Source organism: Oryctolagus cuniculus, chromosome 1 (assembly GCF_964237555.1).
Source record: "Oryctolagus cuniculus chromosome 1, mOryCun1.1, whole genome shotgun sequence".
NCBI lineage: Eukaryota > Metazoa > Chordata > Mammalia > Lagomorpha > Leporidae > Oryctolagus > Oryctolagus cuniculus.
In genome coordinates, this window is record NC_091432.1 from 62,325,716 (window position 1) to 62,342,546 (window position 16,831).

The 16,831-nt window shown below is 39.9% G+C and overlaps 2 protein-coding genes across 11 annotated transcripts; both read left to right on the forward strand.

Moving 5' to 3' along the window:
* OR51E2 (olfactory receptor, family 51, subfamily E, member 2) lies at positions 1 to 16,361 on the forward strand. Of its 9 annotated transcripts, none has more exons than XM_070074500.1 (4): positions 69 to 195; positions 592 to 1,422; positions 1,514 to 1,581; positions 14,345 to 16,361. In XM_070074500.1, the coding sequence occupies exon 4, from the start codon at positions 14,398 to 14,400 to the stop codon at positions 15,358 to 15,360; it is 963 nt and encodes a 320-aa protein (XP_069930601.1). In that variant the 5' UTR covers positions 69 to 195; positions 592 to 1,422; positions 1,514 to 1,581; positions 14,345 to 14,397; the 3' UTR covers positions 15,361 to 16,361. The 9 variants fall into 9 exon arrangements, with proteins under 9 accessions (XP_017197562.1, XP_017197527.1, XP_069930582.1 ...); XM_070074510.1 differs by having other exon boundaries at positions 153 to 195; positions 14,348 to 16,361; XM_070074481.1 differs by lacking the exon at positions 592 to 1,422 and having other exon boundaries at positions 26 to 195.
* LOC108178258 (olfactory receptor 51F2) lies at positions 26 to 8,534 on the forward strand. 2 transcript variants are annotated; one of them, XM_070074454.1, is made up of 3 exons: positions 158 to 195; positions 1,514 to 1,581; positions 4,837 to 8,534. In XM_070074454.1, exons 2-3 carry the CDS (start codon positions 1,579 to 1,581, stop codon positions 5,764 to 5,766), a joined length of 933 nt encoding a protein of 310 aa, XP_069930555.1. In that variant the 5' UTR covers positions 158 to 195; positions 1,514 to 1,578; the 3' UTR covers positions 5,767 to 8,534. The 2 variants fall into 2 exon arrangements, with proteins under 2 accessions (XP_069930548.1, XP_069930555.1); XM_070074447.1 differs by lacking the exon at positions 1,514 to 1,581 and having other exon boundaries at positions 26 to 195.
* Positions 16,362 to 16,831: the final 470 nt, after the last annotated feature.

Genomic DNA, 16,831 nt, shown 5'->3' on the forward strand with positions numbered 1-16,831 from the left:
AGTCTTCTGGGAACGCCTACACCCTGGAGACACAGTGCATTACCACCACTGCAGGAGCTCCTCACAGCTCTGTGCCTGTCTACAAACTGGCTGGAATTAGTCTCCTCATAAGCTCAGCCCTCCCTTGGAATCCAAAGCCTCCTCGGCCTTTTGAGTCAGTCTGAGAGGGACAGTCAGGACTGCTGTATGGGCTCTGTAAGTAAAATTGCTTTGTTTGATGAAAATGCTTGGCTTTAGATAAGCTGCACTTTCTTACCCAACAGAAAGAAATTCATCACAATGTGCAGAATTACATTAGTGGGATAATGGGCTGAGGAGGATGACAGAATCATGCAATTATTATTCCCAGGAAATCTGTAGAGAAATGGGAATTTTGCTTTGCCTGATGGGGCTTGGATATCCTGTTATTAGTCAAATGGTTTAATCAGTGTGCTAACATATTTATCATCATAAGTGAGCCTCATTTGTTACTAAAATCAAAAATTACCAATTTTGAGCACCTACTGCATGCTAGGAACTATATTAGACACCATATATATCCTATTTTGCAAATGAGGAAACTGGATCAAAGAAAGTTTACATTACTTACAGGTTTCAGGAAAAGAACTGTTTCATGAGCATTGGAGTTAAAAAGAACTGGAAAGAGAATCTGAGTTCTGACATTCTCCAGTTGTGTGTGATCCTAAACATGTCTGGTAACCTCTTGAATACTCAGTTTCTTTATCAGAAAAATGAGTTTAAAGTGAATCTAAAGATACCTGCCGCATGGTGTTGTAGTAAAAATTAAAAGAATCCTTATACACAATAATGTGCCCAGAAAAAGTACATAATAGATGGTATGTGTTGCTGTGAGAAAAGTTTTATTGCTGTACTAGGAACTCAAAACCAGTCACTGTTTGCACATGGATATGAAGCCATGCCAGTCATACACTACATCATGCCACTGGCAATGGTTTGGAAAGCACTGACAATGCCATATGATCTACCTAGTTCCGCAGCTAAAGACAGCCACAAGTTACAACTCATAGCAGTGAAATCAAAAAGGAGAATTTTTTGCTGTAAATGAACAGCATAATTGAGAGAATGTAACTTATTTCACATAAGGGAAAATGAAAATATAAGTGCATCAGAGAGGATGGATTGGACAGTGTCGAGAAAAACAGCAAGCAGAATAGCAGGAGGAAATTCAGTGCCTCCCTAAATACTCATTCATCCCCCTCGGTTCTTTGATGTAAGAAGTGTTTTCAATGTCAAGTCAGAGAATGATGGGTTCCACCAGCCGTTACCAACAGATTGCTCTTACTGACACCACTCAAGTAGTCTACCTGAGGTTTCAGTTTTTGATATTTCAAAAGTAGAATTAAAAAAAGATAATGTTTGTACTATAGTACTTCAAAAAGTTCATGGAAAAGGAAATTAAAGGTAAGTTTATTTGTTGGAAAATGTTTTTTTTGAAATCCATATAAAGTTGGTTGGAGTTTTTGTTGTTGTTTTCTGTTTTTGTTTTTTGTAGTACGCATTTTCACAAACTTTCTAAGGACTCCTCAGACATAGGGAATAAGAGCAAGAAGGAGTCTGATGGTAAGGCGATAATTCTAATTAGACGATTACTAGAATGTGAGGCCATTTGCTAATAAATGAAACATAGCAGGAAGGACCCGGTTTAGACTGAGGATTGGGGTTGGGGGTGAGCTGTCTTTGACTCACAACTGAAGTTGGAGTGTCCGAGGGAAGATGGGTGGAGACATCCCTCGGGGTTGATGAGGTACTTTCTTCACTTTTTATCAATCAAAGCCGAGAGCTTTGATTTGTCCTCCAAATGGCTGCCAGTTAATTTCCTAAACTGGAAATTTGATCACCTAACTCTTGCCATGTTTCATGACTATCTTCAAGTTCAAGCCCAGAAACGTTGCCCCACTTTCAAGATGTTACTAACTTTTGAAATGCAGAACTCAGGAGATGCTATAATTAGGTTGCAGATTTATGAGTCATCTGAATATGCGTGCTATTTAAAGCCATGGGAATAGCTACGGTATCTCCAGGAGAGCACATGGAGAGCAAGAAAAGGAGAGGGACTTCTGGAAAGAAAAGTAAACACTTCTGGAACACTACAATTTAGAAGGCAGAGAACAAAAACATTAGTAAACAAGAAAAAAACAAACAGATTAACTATGCTTGAAACTAATCAAGGGTAAGGATTCAGAGAGGAAGTGGTCAACATCATCAAAATGTGAGATGAGGAAAAGAAAAACAAATCTGAAATTCAACTTCTGGACTAGTTGTTTACAAACTCATTGGTAACATTTGTTGGAGGCATTTCTGAGAGAAAGAATCCTAATTGAAAGTAAACAAATGATAAACCAAAGTAGACTGATCTTCAAATAAATAAAAATTTTAAAATAGATAAATGATTTCATAAAATATTGTAGAACACAGCAACAAAAATTACAACTCAATAATCATGCATGAAATAAAAGTTACAGTAGCCAAAATTAGTTGGCATATTGCAAAGCCCCTGCACTCCCATAATCTTGCTTATTAGTCATCATTGTGTACTAGATATTAAAATTGTTGAAAAACAGTTCTGATCTTTTTACCTCACTTGATTATAAACTCCTCAAGAAGGATTTTATTCATGTTATCCCTTAGCTTCTGACACAGCATTATGTTTACAAAAACAGAAAAGTACTCAGTAAGTGCCCCTGACACTGAAAATCAAGATCAAGGAAAAAAATACCACAGCAGTATTCTTGCTCAATGCTCTCACACACGCCATTCTGAAAGCCTTGGATTCTTCATCTCAGCTTAAACACAGCAATCTCTAAAGCACTGCTTTTTCTAAAAAGATTTCTCTAAATATTATAAACTTACTGAATACCAACTTTTTGTTAATTCATTCTTTGATTTTAAATTATTTCAATTTTAATTAACCAATCATTTTTATGAGGTACCATGTGGTATTTTCATACATATATATTCTATAATGATAAATCAAGCTTATTAGCGTATTCATCACCTCATTCAGAGAGAACATTTAAAATCATCTCCTTCAGCATTAACTATTAGTTCTTATTTCCATTATGAGAACTGATCATACATTTCTTCTTTGTATAAAAAAAGATTTATTTATTTGAAAAGCAAAGTTACACAGAGAGAGGGAGATATAGAGAGAGAGAGGGAGAGAGAGAGAGAGAGAGAGAGAGAGAGAGAGAGATCTTCCATCCACTGGTTCACTGCCCAGATGGCCACACAGTTAAGGGTAAGCCAGGTCCAAGCCAGAACCCAGTAGCTTCATCCAGTTCTCCCTTGTGGGTGCAGGGCCCAAGCACTTGGATTGTTTTCTGATGCTTTCCGAGGCACATTAGCAGGGATCTGGGTTGGAAATGAAGCTGCCAGGACTTGAACCAGTGTCATATGGGATGCTAGCGTCACAGGCAGCAGCTTAACCCATTGAGCCACAGCACTGGCCCCAATCATACATTTCTGGTATTAACTCATCAATGTCTTGAGGACACTCTCATTACTTTAAATTCCAGAGTTTAAAGTTACAGTTTACTTTTTTGGTAAATTTATGTACTCAACATTTCCTTTATTTTCTCTAGTTTTCTCTTAATTTAGGTTACACTAACAAATATTTTCCCATTTTTTTAAACTATAATTTCCCTAAGTGATCTTAGCAGTGACACTTTATCTAATGAATGTATGTAGTCTGAAAATGTTTGAGTTTTTCTCCATTTCCTCTTTTATCCTATACTTCCAATCAGCTACTGAATACCTTTCTTTTCCCCTAATTAACAATTACCCTAAAATTGATTACCTCTCACTGATTGTACCTTCTCCAATAGAGTTCTAATCTTTGTTTTTCCCCAAGTCCCCCTACCCCCTTACCCACACACATACCCATTTACCCAGTCTTCAATTCCCCACTCAGTAGAAAAAGAAACATGATGTTGGGATCAAGTCATATCTTCCTCTCCAAACAAAGCAATAAAATCCCATTAGATGTCTCCAAAGAAATACATCTTAACAAAATGAAGAAAATCTGTTCTGACTAACTAGTCTTCAAGCACTGAAGGACATATAATTAAACATGGCAACACATTGTACCAGCTGGAGGGCAGCATACTCAGTCCTTTAAGCCTGTTGTACATCACTGTTCTAACTCCCCATGTCTCCCAAATGCAATGCCCTGGGCTGCAATGTCAGAGTTTCTTTAATGGTTAGATGAAGTCACTTGCCTATAACTGCACTGGTACCTAAGCCATTTATTTGTTACCCTATGCATGTTACTCTGTATTATAATTATCTCTTCCTCATTATTTTCTGGCCAAATTACCAAATTGTAAGCTTCTCTACTGCACACAGTTATGACCAATGTAATATTGTTGCTGCACATCCCCAATTCATTGTTCTCTGTTGCCAATGATACGGAAAAATGAACTTTCTACCTCTGTATCACAATTTAAAAATTCCTGGAAAGCATGAAGTATGATTGGGCTATGATAAAGTGTACATTCTTTGACCATTTGTGGCTGGAGGAAAAGTGGCATGGTGTAAATATAAGCTAGCAGCTAAGGACTCCAGAGAAAAAAGACTGTAGAGCTGAGAAAAATGTTTTGAAAACAGAAACCTATTACAACAGCTGATATCACATAACTTTTTCTATCAGTTTAAATGAGCCACTTGTATTTTCATATATTGCATAGATATTCATCTTTGGTCAGTTTTCTGAAGAATACAACTAATGTCATTGGCTTAACTCACAAACAAAAATAGCTTTTTGTTTCAGACTTTCATCTTATTCTGTATTTTTAATCCAGCATTTCAACTTTCCAGAATATCACAACCTCTTCCATCATTTTCCTGCTGACGGGGGTCCCTGGGCTGGAAGCTTTCCACAGCTGGATCTCCATTCCCTTCTGCTTCCTCTATGTCACTGCCCTCTCAGGAAACAGCCTGATTCTCTTCGCAATCATCACTCAGCCCAGCCTCCACGAACCTATGTATTATTTCCTCTCCATGCTGTCCACCACGGACCTCGGGCTGTCCATGTCCACTCTGGTCACAATGTTGGGTATATTTTGGTTCAATGCCAGGGAGATCACCTTTAATGCCTGCTTATTTCAGATGTTCTTTATTAAGCTCTTCACTGTCATGGAATCTTCAGTACTGTTGACTATGGCTTTTGATCGTTTTGTGGCCATCTCTAATCCCCTTAGATATGCCACCATTTTAACTGACTCCAGAATAGTGCAGATTGGAGTGGCAATTGTTATCAGAGGTACCCTAATGCTGACACCAATGGTAGCACTTCTTAAAAGACTATCCTACTGCAGTAGCCATGTGCTTCACCACTCCTACTGTTACCACCCTGATGTAATGAAGCTCTCCTGCACAGACACCAGGATCAACAGTGCTGTCGGGTTGACTGCCATGATCTCCACTGTTGGTGTGGACTCAGTCCTCATTCTCCTTTCTTATGTTTTGATCATTAAGACCATCCTCAGCATTGCATCCCCAGAAGAGAGGAAGAAAGCCTTCAGCACATGTATCTCCCATATTGGGGCTGTTGCTATATTTTATATCCCATTGATCAGTCTGTCCTTTGTTCACAGATTTGGACAGCAAGCCCCAGCCTATGTACATACTATGATTGCTAACACCTACCTGCTCATCCCTCCTGTAATGAACCCCATCATCTACAGTGTGAAAACCAAACAGATACGCAGAGCTGTGATAAAAATTCTCAACTCCAAAGAAGCATAGGATTGTTGACTTCTAGAACTAGGGAACATTTAAGTTTGCCTCCTCAAGGTCTTGTTATAAATTTAAAAAAATAAGTACCCATTGAAGCTATGTATTCAATCATTTCATGTTAAAGCAGGAATAGACCTAGCTCATTAACTCATTTGATCCCTTTATTTAACAAATGAGGGGGCAGAGGGATGAACTGCCTAAAGCCCGCATCATCACTGGTTTGTTCTAAACTTTACTCACTTATGATGCCTGCGATAGCCTCTCTGTTCTTAACTCAACCACCTCAAATCAATTACAATGATATTTTTAAAATTCACTCCTTTGTGAAAAATAGGTAGTGAATTTTAACCATAATAATGATTTAAATTAATATTTATTATTTTCTTTGTTCAAAATGTTTTCATGTGTGTATATACATGTAATATTATATATAATATATATTATATTATATTACATACAAGTAATATTATAAAGTAGTTACTTCTACTACCAATGAAGAAACTGAGACATGAAATGTTGAGTAGCTTGCTCAAACAGCTAGTAAGAGGCAGAGCACATCCATGCTAACTATCCCAGGATTTCACTTCTTAATTTTAATCCTATATTGCTGAAAATACATAGACATACATACATGTAATTTGTATTGGGAGACATAAAGAAGTAAAATTAACTAATTAATTAGAAAACCATCCTCCAGAAATTTTAAACCAAGATGGGGAGAAAAATCTCAAATCAAAACCTTCAAACCTCACATATATATTCTACCTAATGATCTCTTAATCATATTTTTCCTCAGGCCTCCATCAATGTTCTGCCTCAGTAGAAACTGAAAATGAATATGAATTACAAGTTAATTATAATTTTTTAAACTTCAGTGTCATGTAATAGCTTGATCCAGAAAGTTAATTAATGGGTATTAATTCTCAAAAGTTTGAATCAGACATTTAAATGATACTTTGATTTCGCTCAGTTTAGGTGGTCTCTATAGCTGGCATCAGGTCCAGAAAGGAATTAGAAGTCATGATTCATATCACAGGGGATTTATTAGGTGACTACAGTACTGCTATTTAATAATAAGGATGATGTCGAAAGCCTCGGTATGTTTGACAACATTTCCAATCTCTATTACTGTTAGTCTTCATCTCCATGTGTTAGAATGCCCCAAGGCATTGCTCTTAGATCCTTTTTCTTTGATTATCCATTTCATCAAGTGTTTAAATAGCATCAATTTGCTGACAAATTCTAAATCAATATTTATAGTCCAGTCTCAGTCAATCATCTATGTATCAGTGTCTCCCCTTGAATGTCTCATAATTATCTTGGACTCTTCATGTCCCCCAAAATTGTATTTTAATATTCCTGCCAAGGAAGAAACATATTCCCTACCCCCAGTCTTCCCTATGCAGAAACTGTACCTTTCAAGTTGCTGAGACAAAACACTTAAAGTTATACCAGGTGCCTTTCCATCACTCCTGTTCTACAACCAACAACCTTTCGGAAAATACTGATATCTCTTTCTTGTAAGTAACACAAACGCCTACATCTAGAATCCAAGAACTTTACAATGCCTCTAATGCTACCACCATGATTCAATTTGCCACCATGGATTTGAACTTCTATACTAGCCTGCTGGCAGATCTTCCTTCATCTACCTTTTATTTACAGTTTATTTCCCCCTTGAACTCTGCTCCCCACACACACAGCAATTATTTTATTACACAAGATAGATAACATCACTTTCTCTGTTCAATATGCTCCAGTGTCTTCCTGTATTAGCCAGGGAAAATTACAGTCATTGTAATGGTTTATAAGAATTTGTATGATCTTGCTTCCCTAGCCCAGCTTCATCTCCTACTACTTTCCCATTGATTCACTCTACTGCACACACACTAGCCTTCAAATACTTCCTCAACTCACCAAGGATGTCCCAACATCAGATTTCACACTTTCCACTCTTCCTACCTGGAATGTTCTTTTTCCAGAGATCCACATGGTTTAGCCCCTTCATGCAGGCCTCTGCTTAGCACAGAGCCCATAGTGTTATAAAAACAAGAGTAGCAACAACAACATCCCTCCCTCAATACTTGTTTGTATGCACATTCATCCTTACCTGTTTGGTTTTAAATTTCTAGATTTCACCCTGCTCCCTCATCAATGTATGATATTATATTTTTGTTTCTTTTGGTTTCAGATCACAAGGTAAGGTTTCTTGAGGATAAGGAAACTTTCAATCACACTGTCTCCCAGCCACTTTGATGGGGTCCTCTATGTAGTAGAGAAAAAAAAAAAGGGAAAATGTCTACGTGACCTGGCTCTATTTACTTCTCATGCTTCACCACATACCAGGCACAACAGTTTGCATTTCCTTAATCTTGAATGTCTTCTCTCACCATCCAGTTTTTACACAAGTTGTCATCGGCCTGCAGCACCTTCACTGTCTCCCTGCCCCTGACTTAGAGTAGAAGTGACTCTCCAGACTTTCCCTAAACCCTTCGGTCTATCTAGTGCTCTTTCTAAGTGCTTCTGAAGCACCGTGTGCTTATTTCTCATGACAACCCTTTTCTGACTCTTGCAACCATTCTGCCCACAATAGACTCTGAGTTCACTTCTCAAGACAAGGATCTGTGCCTTACACACTGCTATTTCCATATTTCTGTCCATAGTCTCTGGCGTCGTGTAACTTTCAACCTCAGTTGAATTAATAAGTAAATTGCATCATAAAGCATATTAAGTGTTCAGATGGCACACAAGAAGACAAAGTTCTCCTATACCACAAAGTTCTTCCTAGTGTTGACAAATGTATTTTCATAAAGGCCCATATTTTAAAGGATAATGTACCAAGGAGTGCTGATCCTTGGTGTGAAAGTTTCACTCTGTTATATGGTCTACTATAATGTTACTCTAATCTCATGAACTCCTATCTTTTTCCTCTCTCTTCCCATAATAAAACTTTTCCTATCTAGTCACTAACAATACACGTTAAAACAGAAACCTTAGGAGGTAATTTTGAAGAAGCAATTTATATTTTGAATACATTGTCAGTACTATTAGCATATTATTGTGTACTTATTTTCTTTTAGTTCCCTCCCAACCTGAACTACATGGATCATTCAATTTAACATACCTTTACTCACAATGAACCAAAACTGAAACCCAAAGTAGTACAGGTAGGTTCAAGATAAAAAGATAGAAAAGTTCAAATAATGTTAGCTATGTTTGTGTATTTGTATCCATACATTATTCAAGATGGGGTGTGGAGAAATGGAGAAGAGAAAGTAAAATAGAAATTTGGTCTGGATGAGAAGCATGCAGGCACTCAGAGACCTAAAAATTGGAAGAAGAAGGAGAAAGGAGAAGAGCAAGAGGAGGAGGCACCAGAGGGGGGAAGGAGGGAAGAAGAAAGGATTGCAAAGTCAAAAACCAGAAACCAAGAGGTCTGCACAGCCTCTACAGATTCTTTTCCCACTTCACTTTTCCCACTATCCATGTACAGCCACACTGTCAAACAATCCTGGAAATTTGCAAGCTTCATCACTGGGAAGTGGGTAACTTGGACATTTCGAAAGTGAGTGGGTTGCACAGCAGATTTTATGCCATGACAAACATGGACAAGCTTAACAGCGACTTTGAGACTTTTCAGAAAATCAGAGCAGTGGCAGTCACTGTGCTGTCCCCTTGAACATGGTGGTGGAGTTGAAGATGGAAAAAATAGGAAATATCAGGAAATGTTTAGAAGGAAAAATAGACAAGATTGGCTGAAGAACTGGATGTGAGGGGTGAGACAAAAACTAATATTATGCATTTCTGTCTTGTATCACTAAATTCATAAGTGTATCCAGTTTTATCCTCCAAGCAGCTCTAAAATAGCAATCTAAAACATATGTCTGGTTATGGTGGCCATGATAAAAGCTTATTCTATCCCCAGATCCACAGCCTATCGTGAACTCACATCCATTTACCTCTCCAACTTCTCTTTCCTTTCTGTGTTGCTTTTATGTGCCAGCCACATCACACTGCTAATAGCACCCTGTAGAGAATTCTGTTTCTTTCCTCCATGCTTTTATTTCTGCTGAAATACCCTCTTCATGGACCTCCTTCTGACTAAATAATCTGTGGCTTTCACCACTCTTCCATATTACATCAAGATTGTGGAGTTGTCTACAATTACCTTGAAGGAAAGGACTTGGTCTTATTCAGCTGTATGATCCCCAATTTCATCACAGTGCCTACACAAAACTGACAGTGGAGATATGTTTATTACACAAAGAATGAATCTGTGAGCTACATGGCCAGATATAGGTGACTAATAAACACTTAGAGGCTGATTGATAAGAGAATAATTATGTTCCTATTTTCAGAAACTACAGTGAAAATGATAAGGTAAACTCATGTGTGAGACATACTTAGGATGACAGACAGAGCTGGATAAAGAGCTGAATAATGAACAAACACAACCCTGATGGATTTGGTGCAGAGCACATGTTGCTGGGAGAGAATGATCAGGGGGCCTAGAAATACTGAGTATACTTCAAGGAGAAGGTTTACTTAAACTAAGTCTTGAAGGATGAAAAACTTGTGAAAGGGAAACATAAAGTCTAGAATGGTCTTGTTCCACATAGACGCAAACAGGTCTGTGGGCAGCTAGAGGCAAATCATTGTATGTGAGTCAGATCATATCCCTCCTATGTTTAAAGCTCTCCAGTAGATCCTCAGTCACTCAGAACGTAGATAAAGGTTCTTAAATGCCCTATAAGACACAGTATGGGGCCGGCGCCGCGGCTCAATAGGCTAATCCTCTGCCTTGCAGTGCCGGAACACCGGGTTCTAGTCCCGGTCGGGGCGCCGGATTCTGTCCCGGTTGCCCCTCTTCCAGGCCAGCTCTCTGCTGTGGCCAGGGAGTGCAGTGGAGGATGGCCCAAGTGCTTGGGCCCTGCACCCCATGGGAGACCAGGAAAAGCACCTGGCTCCTGCATTCGGATCAGCGCGGTGCACCAGCCACAGCGCGCCAGCCGTGGCGGCCATTGGAGGGTGAACCAACGGCAAAAGGAAGACCTTTCTCTCTGTCTCTCTCTCTCACTGTCCACTCTGCCTGTAAAAAAAAAAAAAAAAAAAAAAAAAAAAAGACCCAGTATGACCCAGTTCATAGAATTGCCCTAATTCTACCTCCCTACTACTCTCGCCCTTATTCTCTCTTCTCAGATACTCTGGTTACTCTGGTTTCCTTTTTGTTCCAATCCACTTCCTTCTCAGAAATTTTGTTTGTAGTCTGTTCTTTCTTCCTGGAATGATTTTCCCCAGGTATTACCATGGATGTGCCCCTCACTCGCTTAGGCCTCTTTTCAAATGTCTCAGAGATGGGAGGTCTTTCCAGGTACCTTCATCCAAAATTTCTTCTCACCTTTCCACCCCCAGTACCCTATACTTAGCCATTTCCTTCTCCCCTTTATATATTTCTCCTTATGACTACTTAACATCTTATTTGATTTGTATGTTAATTCTATTTATTGTCTTCCCCTCTCACAAAAATGTGTACTCCCTCAGAATAGGGATTTTTTTCTATTTTTTCTATGACATTGTAGGACCTTGACAAATATTTGTTGAATTGTGAATGTATAAAGACAGCATTGTTGGTTCTCCAGCCAATATTATCACTAATTAGCTTTGCAACTACAGCAGAGTCTTACCTGTTATTTATCTGTGACACAAGTGCAATACAGAGTAGCTTCACTGCCTCAAAGATTGTGTTTTTAACTGAAAGAAAAGCTGTAAAGAGACATGATGAAGATCATCCTCTTATTTGGAATTATGTGGCTACATTTTTGGATGCCCATCTTGTGAACGCTTAGAGCTCAGAGACTATGCCTGTATATCTCTTTCCCTGTTGGGTCTAGGAGAAGGGCTAATGAAACGCACTGACCCTAAGGCTTACTAGGGAGATGGAGCTTGTTTGGAAGAGGGGGCAGACTGTCCAGAGCCACATGTGGCGGGGTGGAGGTGGTGGGAAGCACCTAAACAGGAACAGTGGGAAGCCTGAGGGTGCAGCATACAAATGGGCATAGAGACGCCATTCCTTTTTCTGCTGAGTCCCCAGGGCCTCAGTTAACACTGCAGCCTGTTCCCCTAGGCCTTCTGAGTAGCTTAATAAAAAAGGCCTGCTGCAGAAAGGAAAAGCCAGCTCCAGCTCCCTCGATCAGAGGACATCATTCTCAGGTGAGTGCACCATCACCCAGGTTGGGCACACAAACTCATGCCATCCTGAGGGACTTTCCAAGACCCCTCACAAGCTGCCTCATGTGGGGTTAGGGAAAGCCTTTGTGTCCCACTCACTTCTGTCAACTGGAAAGAAATGTCGCAGAGCTATAGCCAGATGAGAATGAATGTAGCAGCCACATTCAGACCCAAGGAGAGGCTGAAATTGGGTCTAGCAAGGAGTCACTTTAGGCAGGAGGCCAGGCAACATAGGAGGGAGACATGAGGTTTCCTGGGAAAATTACTTTGGGAAATGAAAGAATGACCCAAAAGTCTTAGAGTTCTGTAAAGAAGCACAGATAGCAGCAAAACAGAAAAAGTGGTCTGCAGACAGAGGGACAAGAACATACCCAATTCTGGACCAACAGAGACCCTTGTATCTGTCACCATTGAATGCAGCTTGGGGAATGGGCTTGTGGGAATGGAAAACATCACTATGCTCCCCAGGGTGCCTCTTCATGCTTGCCCTTTTCTTTATGTATCTCTTAGATCCATGGTCTAGTGACCTGGTCTTTCTCCAGGGGATATTTTAGTTCTCTGTCTCATACTTTTCAGCACAATGTCTGAATCCTCCTGAAGCTCTCTATGATGAATGGGTGGAAACAGATATAAGCTCACTGAGTGATGCCATTATCTGCTTATTACGAGGGCTTTTAATGTTCTAACAGCAGTTAGGGGACAAATTTTAGATTTGACGTTCATCAAGGAGGATAGTTGTTAGGTCTATGCATGAAAAGAAGTCAAAGACATGACGTTTGTAGTCTTTGAACCCTGCATCTGTTTTTCCTGGCTTATCCAAGTTGGGAAGACCAATCCAATCTCTTCATGCTCAATTTTCTCATTTTAAAATCACTGGTCTCTAACCCTTCACAATTAAGACCAAATTTAAGGGCATCTTCCAATTGTAAAAAGGACCCAGGTTATAAGCAAAGAATCCTGGTAAAGGTAAAAGGTAACTAAATGCCACTAATGACAACAACTATGGTTTATTTCCAAGAGTCATACCTTCTACTTCGCACAGAGAATTCCTTGGATAATTAGAGACAATTAGCTCCAAAGAACAGGGCTCTTAGAGAACATAGCAGAGGAAGAGTTTGATAAAATTAGAATCCAGGTGTTTTGGATACGGAAGCATCTTGGGGAAAAACAACATTGGACTCAAAAAAATAGTCTCTTTTGTGAAGGATTTGTTGGCATATGTTCTTCAAAAGACACGGATCTCAGAATTAGAATGTAAAATCAGTAATATTCCTCCCAAAATTAAGATACAACCCAGCACCCTTTGTAGCAATAGGGGTGGCCTTGTAGGCAGTTTTCAAGTGTGGTGGTACCCACCAGCCCACGGCAGAGGGAAGATCCTTATCAGGGATCATGCCAGGCATCTAGGATCAGCTGGGCACCACATACCAGTCAGCACCTTCACCTCTGAAGAATTTATTGGAAGGAGCAGCTACCTTTGATTTCATGATCTCAGATGAGTTTCCTTTAATCCTTGAAATACTGGATTTTCATCATTTTCCTCGGTTTGTGTTAATTTCATTTCCTTTTTAGTGTCTTTTTTTAGTTGCTGTTGTATTTCTGCCTCTTTCTGATCCTAGAACTAAGGACCTGGCATCCTAAAAGTCTGCACAGTATTTCTTATTCTCATTGCCTTCAAACACCATTTATTCTTTTTTCTGTTATTCTAGTTTCTACTCATGTTTCAAGACTGACAGAAGGATTATTCTTTCCAGGAAGGCTCCCCAAAATGCCTCTCCCACTCTGATGCATTAAATGCACACCTTATACTAGCACTTTTCACAATATACTTTTATATTGGTAACTTGTCAATCTTCTAACTTGTCTATCTTCTAGGCAAGCCATGTGAAGGCAAGGGGAAAGTCTTTCATATCGCAGTCAAGAGCACTAGCAAATTGCTTGTACATAGTAGGTCACATAAGAAAAAGCCATGGGATATGAATAAGAGAGAGAGATAGAATGAGAGAAACATCCATACCTACCTGGAAGAAGTTTCCAGTATGTTATCTATTTACAGCTATCTGAGAAAAGGTCCAAGCTGGCGCCAGCAAATGAAGATGTGGGCCAAGAGGAAGTCGGAGGCAATCTGGGAAGGCTACATTTTAGGATAAGCACTGCTCTCCTTAGTTTCACTTTTAAAAATTTAAATGGGCCTTGAGAGTAGTGATTGATAAATGAATTTCAGCTGTAACATTCCCCACTTTGGAAGAGGGCCTGAAAGCTTACAAAGGAACTTAAGTGGACATGGAAGGAGTCGGGAAGGGGAAGGGAGGAAAAGCTAAGATGCCAGGATGCTCTCTGATTGTGCTCCATATCCTAGCAGGCTGCCAGTGTGACCTCACCTTCTCCAGTCCCCTCTCCTCAGTGCCAGCTATGAGTTCCTGCAACTTCACTCATGCCACCTTTGTGCTTATCGGTATCCCAGGACTAGAGGAAGCCCATTTCTGGTTCGGCTTTCCACTGCTTTCAATGTATGTGGTGGCACTGCTTGGAAACTGCGTCGTGGTCTTCATCGTAAGGACAGAGCGCAGCCTGCATGCTCCCATGTACCTCTTTCTCTGCATGCTGGCAGCCATTGACCTGGCCTTGTCCACATCCACCATGCCCAAGATCCTCGCTCTCTTCTGGTTTGACTCACGGGAGATTACCTTTGACGCCTGCCTTGCCCAGATGTTCTTTATTCATGCCCTGTCAGCCATTGAATCCACCATCCTGCTGGCTATGGCCTTTGATCGATATGTGGCCATCTGCCACCCACTGCGTCATGCTGCAGTGCTCAACAATACAGTCACAGCTCAGATTGGCATGGTGGCCCTGGTCCGTGGATCCCTCTTCTTTTTCCCACTGCCTCTGCTCATCAAACGGCTGGCCTTCTGCCACTCCAATGTGCTCTCACACTCCTATTGTGTGCACCAGGATGTGATGAAGTTGGCCTCTGCAGACACTTTGCCCAATGTGGTCTATGGTCTCACTGCCATTCTGCTGGTCATGGGTGTGGATGTCACATTCATCTCCTTGTCCTATTTTCTCATTATACGAACAGTTCTACAACTGCCTTCCAAGTCTGAGCGGGCCAAGGCCTTTGGGACCTGTGTGTCACACATTGGTGTGGTCCTGGCTTTCTATGTGCCACTCATTGGTCTCTCGGTTGTTCACCGCTTTGGAAAAAGCCTTGATCCCATTGTGCATGTTCTCATGGGGGATGTCTACTTACTGCTGCCTCCTGTGATCAATCCTATCATCTATGGTGCCAAGACCAAACAGATCAGAACACGAGTGATGGCTATGTTCAAGATCAGCTGTGACAAGGACCTTCAGTCTGTGGGACAGAGGTGACGCTTACCACACTAGTTTCTCTGATCCTTACTACACTGGCAGTGCTTTTCTCTGACTGGATTAGTAAAATAAAATATAATCTTGTCTACTTCATGGAATTTTATGTTAATCCATATCAATGGAATATTATGCGGCTTGAAGTTCCTACCATAAAACAAAACATGCTTACAATATTGAGAAAGACAATAAGAATAAATTTTGAAACTAACTTGAAAAAACTATATACATTAGAGGAAGTATAGTCAACTTATGATTTGCTTTTATCCCTATTTTCTGAGTTGATTTATTATGTAATTATTGTTTAGCTGGTATATGCGACTTTTAAAATGGGTCAACTGATAATATATGGAAGCTATGACTTGCCACTATCATTACTGTTGGTGTATTAGGCATTACCTGAGAATTTATCTAAGCCCTGAATACTTATGAACATATCATGTGTGCTTACAATGTCCCAGGCACTATAATAAGGGCTGTGCTGGTTTGTTGTGATCTTCATAACTTTGCAGGATAAATACTGTTCTCATCCCTTCATTACAAGTGACAAGGAAGCTTAGAGTAACAATATGACCTCACTAAGTGATACAGCTTGTGGGCACTGTGCCAAGATTTGAAATTAAATTTGATAATAGAATACAGTTACTTAACTACCATGTTATATTGTTTCCTGTTCAGCATCTGTCATTGTATTTCCTCAAGCTATACAAACACTATGTTTTCTCTGCTGTGTGCTGAAATGGATGTCCTTGTATATGAACTGAGAGATAACCCTGCCCTAATTGTGGGCAGCAAATCCAACTGTTCTTCATGTTTGCTTGCTACCTTCATGGTCTTACAGCCCACTTATTTCCAGATTAAGGGAGAATGTTTCTGCCTATTTATCTCTTTCATATTTCCTTTTTTAAGTGTGTTCTCTGTCAAATATTTTGAATGTGCAGTACATGATATTGTCTGAGTTTCAACTTGGGCATAAGATACAATAAATTTTTATTTTAAATTTTGCTAAGTGCTATGTGTGTTGTGTTTACATTTGCAGATGGGACAGGTTCCCTAGTCTTCTTTCCCATCAGTGCAGGGGTCCTGACAAGTATTGTTTGAACAATCATAAAGACACTAAATGTATTTTCTACTCAGGTGGGATATTCTCATTCTATTGCTGAGCAGCTCTGATTAGCAACTGAAATCTGAACACAGTCATTGGGAGTGTGAGGGTTTGGGTAGGAGACATCAGTGGATAAAACCATCCAGGAGAAGCATATTATGCAGTATTTCCTTGGAAGAGGGAATCTCAGACACTGGGCCTCTCTAATGGTAATGGACTTTCCTACCGTACAAATATGTTATCATCCCATTATGATTCCTCGCTCAGAGACAGTAAATTGGCCTACAAATACATGCAGCTAATCAATGCAGACAGACCAGGGTTAAAGGAAGGACATAGAATGGAAGAAATAGATGTCTTCTCTAAAGA

Bases quoted from the DNA above. Each gene is read 5' to 3' on its own strand.
- OR51E2 (XM_017342073.3), top strand. From the start codon at position 14,398: ATGAGTTCCTGCAACTTCACTCATGCCACCTTTGTGCTTATCGGTATC.